This window comes from Brassica oleracea, chromosome C5, assembly GCF_000695525.1.
Source record: "Brassica oleracea var. oleracea cultivar TO1000 chromosome C5, BOL, whole genome shotgun sequence".
NCBI classification, from domain to species: domain Eukaryota; kingdom Viridiplantae; phylum Streptophyta; class Magnoliopsida; order Brassicales; family Brassicaceae; genus Brassica; species Brassica oleracea.
Genome location: NC_027752.1, coordinates 15,204,713 through 15,208,880, shown reverse-complemented (window position 1 = coordinate 15,208,880; position 4,168 = coordinate 15,204,713). Strand labels below are relative to the sequence as shown.

General features: G+C 40.3%; 2 protein-coding genes across 7 annotated transcripts in view; both read right to left on the bottom strand.

Annotated features, from left to right (window-relative positions):
* Positions 1 to 30, bottom strand: part of LOC106344599 (origin of replication complex subunit 6-like) — a 2,091-nt gene extending 2,061 nt beyond the window's left edge. The window contains exon 1 of the mRNA XM_013783949.1: positions 13 to 30. Within this exon, the coding sequence (XP_013639403.1) occupies positions 13 to 30 (18 nt within the window). The remainder of the gene's footprint in view (positions 1 to 12) is intronic.
* Positions 31 to 494: 464 nt separating this feature from the next.
* Positions 495 to 4,168, bottom strand: part of LOC106295004 (cullin-3A) — a 6,476-nt gene continuing 2,802 nt past the window's right edge. For 3 of the 6 annotated variants that reach the window (XM_013730747.1, XM_013730751.1, XM_013730749.1), the window contains exons 6-7: positions 2,882 to 3,055; positions 530 to 2,739 (exon numbers count right to left, since the gene is read on the bottom strand). In XM_013730747.1, the coding sequence (XP_013586201.1) occupies positions 702 to 2,739; positions 2,882 to 3,042 (2,199 nt within the window). In that variant the 5' untranslated portion in view covers positions 3,043 to 3,055 and the 3' untranslated portion in view covers positions 530 to 701. Of the gene's footprint in view, positions 2,740 to 2,881; positions 3,091 to 3,164; positions 3,437 to 4,168 lie in introns of those variants that run through there. The other 3 variants (XM_013730752.1, XM_013730750.1, XM_013730753.1) reach the window with 3 other exon arrangements.

Here is a 4,168-nt window from a genome sequence, read left to right as displayed (position 1 = left end):
GAGCTTTCTCGCTATGTCGGAGATATCCATATCCTTAGTTTCGGAGAAGAAAGATCCGACTGAGAGGTTTTTCAACAGATGTATTGTCAATGGCGAATAGCTACGAGGAGGGATTAAGAACCGCAGTTATATTATAAAATAAATGAAGCAAGAGTTGCCAACGTTTGGCGGGATTTTTGTTTCCTAGTTAAAATGTTAACCGCGCTTGAAATTTTGGTTTCATTTTCCCTCTCATTTATGGGCCTACAAATAAGGCCCTGGTTTGGCCCATATAGCATCTTAATTCCTGTAAACATGTCTTTAAGGCAGCTGAATAAACATAAGAGAAAAGATACCGGACGGAGCAAAGAGTGTCTAGATATATTGATGCTTAGTAAGACGTTCTAAACGCATCGTGAATCTTATATTTTAATATCGTTTACAGCATATTACACATGACTACTTGTGTAATAACTTGTCTGCATTAGTTTAATGAAGTTTTACTAGTTCGCCAATAAATTGAAACAATATCCCATAATAGTCTTGTAAGAAGACAAAAAAGGAAGCAAATGTTATATTCGACCAACGGCAGTAACACCATGTTCGTTCGATTGATTTTACCTACTACCGTACAGATCATAAGCTTTTACACCAAAACGGAAGAAACAAAGCAAATAAACAGGGACGAACGGCCTTTTGTTGTTGTTGAGGTAATCAACTTATTAGGCTAAATAGCGGTAAAGTTTCCGGTCCGTATTATCCCTTTCCAAGAAATCACGTTCAATGAGCGACTCGATCCTCTTCTTTATCTCGGTCGGGTTAGCCAAGAACCGTGGCTGTAACTGTTTAGTCACCTCCGCTATTATGTTGTTGTGATCCAGTATTTTCCTAGACTTCATGATCCTCACAATCGCTGCTTCAATCTGAGGTTTCCTGTCTTCCTCCACTCTCTGTCTCGTCTCTTGCTTCTCCGGCTCTGTCTCCTTTTGTGCAACAACTGTTCCAATCTTCACTTTGTAAAACTTGCTTGTGAACTTGTCGTTCACACAAAACAGATCTTCTTCTCCTATGTCTTTGCTCATCGGTTCTTTCTTTATCACGTTTTTGCCTTTTACACACGCTAGCGATTGCAAGCAACGTTTCAGATCTGGTGCTGGGATTTCAGTAGCCTGTTCGATCTCCTTGTAGCTGAGACGATCGGAGTTGTTGAAAAGCATGAGGACACACATCTGGAAAGTCGACACGTTGAGTTCATGTTTCTGACCTTTTCCAAAGATTGCTTTGATATCGGCTGTGCCCATGTTAGTTTGCCAAGACAATCTCCTACCGGTATGGGTTCCAAGGTAATAAGAGCGGAACTTCTCGCAGAGAACCGAAACTTCAGCTGGGAGATTACAAGGTACTGCAGGCTGTGTGGGCCATGAACCAGTTGTAAGAACCTGAACAATAAGCGTTGGTCCTTCTGAAAGCTCAGGGTGACTGCCGTAAAACCCTCTCATTGTGTCCTCTGAAGTCTTCATGTCAGTGAACATGCCTTCCAATTTCGAAGTGAACTGATATCCACATTCCGTCTTTAGTTTCACTATCAGACTTTTCTCTGCGTCATCTGACACGGTTTTGCCGGAGAGAAGCCTTTTAGCCAAATGCTGCTTGTAGTACTTCTCAAACACATCTTTCTCTTGTAAGTAGCGGAACAGCATCATGACTTTATCAAGGACGACCTCCACATCCGCGTCTGCGATACCCTTAAGTCCTTTCCGTAGCTTGTCATCAACGAACAAGGAGATGAACTCAGGAGAACGAGCATTCAAGTTGATGAAATACTCAAACGAAGAATTCGACGCGTTCTGAAACGTTTTATCATTACCAAACGCGGTGCTGGTGATTTTGTCATACTTATCCCGCTCGTCCAATAGCCGCTGCACGAACTCCACCGGATCCTTGGACTTCTCCGGATCAGTAACAAGCTGCTTCCCCATTTCCCTTAGATGCGAGGTCATAACGTCTCTGACGGTAGCAAGACCGTTGGTAACCCTGCGGAACAAGTTGTACATCCTACCCAAATCCTCATACTTATCATTCAGAAGCATAGTAACGAGACCTGAATTCTCCATGAGAACCAGCCTCTGCATGTGGTTAGCAATCATCTCTTTCTCAACCACACTAGTAATCTTGTCTTCACTCTTGGCATCCAAGTAGTGTCCTACCCTATCTATCTCCTCAGTCAGACGTTTCTCAGCTTTCTTCAGGTAATCCCCACAATCACAAGACTCAATAAACTCCTGAGACTCAACCTTGTAAAACTCGGAAGAAGCATCCAAAAAGGGCTTCTCAAAATCATCCTGATACACAGACTCTCCCAAGTCCATAAACATCTTGGTAACATTCCTCACCAACCCTCTGTCAATAACCTCACCAGTGCGTTCCTTATGGACTAGATCAAGAAGTGTGTTCAGAAGCCTCGAGTGAATCTTAGGGGAATGCACCACGTTGTCCCTCCACAAACTAAGCCCCATGGGATGAACGTGAGGCTTCTTGGTGCTCTCGATGTAGGTTCTGTCCATGTACATGAGGATGTCCCGTATCATTTCCAACGCTTTGTTGTGCTCGTTCCATTTCTTGTTGAGCTCTTCAAGAAACGATCCTCCCTGAGCAGCCTCGATGAGCTTGGACTTGTCCTTGAGATGAGCAGTCATGGTGGCGATAAAGCCGGTGTAGAGCTTATCGCCAAACTTGTGCAGAACCATGTTGTACGCGTTCCTGATAAATTGGCATGAAAACTGATCATTCTCAAATCGCTAGCCATTTAACAGCTGAATGAAAGAGAGAGACTCACACCAACAGCTCAACAGAGAAATTAAGAAACATTTCTACACTAAATCTAGAGAGAAGAGAGAGAGACCTGTAAAGCTCTTCGAAGCTGAGGCCGCTAGCATCTTGATTGTAAATCTGATGAATCGCACGCTCGAGAATCTGCCAGGTTTTATCGGCGTATTTGGGATCCACGACGACGCGGTGCTTGAACGCCTCAATCTGGAAATTCCTCTTCTTCTGATTACTCATAATTCAAAAACACCTAGCGATCAAAGACGGATAAATCAAAACCTGAATCTGCGCAACCAAAACCAAAGAGTATCGCAAAATCAATCTGAATTCGAAATCAAATGGTTAGATCGGAGACTGACCGGAGAGAATCGGGGGAAGGGGGGAGATGATCGGATTAGGGTTTGGAATGTATTCTTTCCTTGCGCGAAGAGATTAATAACAGAATAAACGAGAAATTAAAGGAACAAGTATGGATATCTTTGTTTAATTAATTATGTAGCGTCGGTGTGTAGAGAAGATATAGGGGAAGAGATTTGAAGGTGGAGTTTTTTGATGATTGAAGATGATTTAGAGAGGATGGAGCCGAAGAGAAATAATAGAAGTGGACTCTCCGTCTCAGCCAGCGGTTTACGAACCATATGGTATATTATACATTCTTTTGTTCCAAAATAAAATCTCGAGGTGGGCTACACTCCATCATAGGATCCAAAATCTAGTAGTGGTAAGAAAAGTTCGTTTGTTCTATTCGAATGCCCATTTAGGATAAAAGTTCATTTTGTATTAAGGTTAATCATATCTCACAGAGACATTTCAGTCGCAGATCGGAAGCCCATCGTCAAATATCTTGACATTACATATTCAACACGTGAACTTGGATAACGACTAATCTTTATAAGTATGAAATCAACAGGTCTAAATGCCAAGATCTAAGCTATTTTGCAAAATATGTCTTCTAACCATCTAATTTTCCCTATCATTAAATGTTAAGGGTACATGGAGAACAGACATTTATCAATTAAAAATATTCGGATAGATTAATAAAGTTACATTAGAGATTAAAATAATTTTTTTTGTCTAATCAATCAAATATTGATATTTATATGTTCACAAAAATTCTTGGGTTGAACCTCTAGATTCACCAACCAATAGTGTTTGAGTATTTAATATTTGATATCTTTTTAAAAAAAAAACAAAATTGAATTTCCAAATAAGATTATATTTTTAAAATAAAATAATAAAAATACATAAAAATAGTTACAAAAATAAATAAATAAATATTGTTAAACCGTTAGCAAAATACTAAATCCTAAACTCCAAACCCTAAATTATAAACCTTAAATCTTGGATAAACCGTAAACCATTG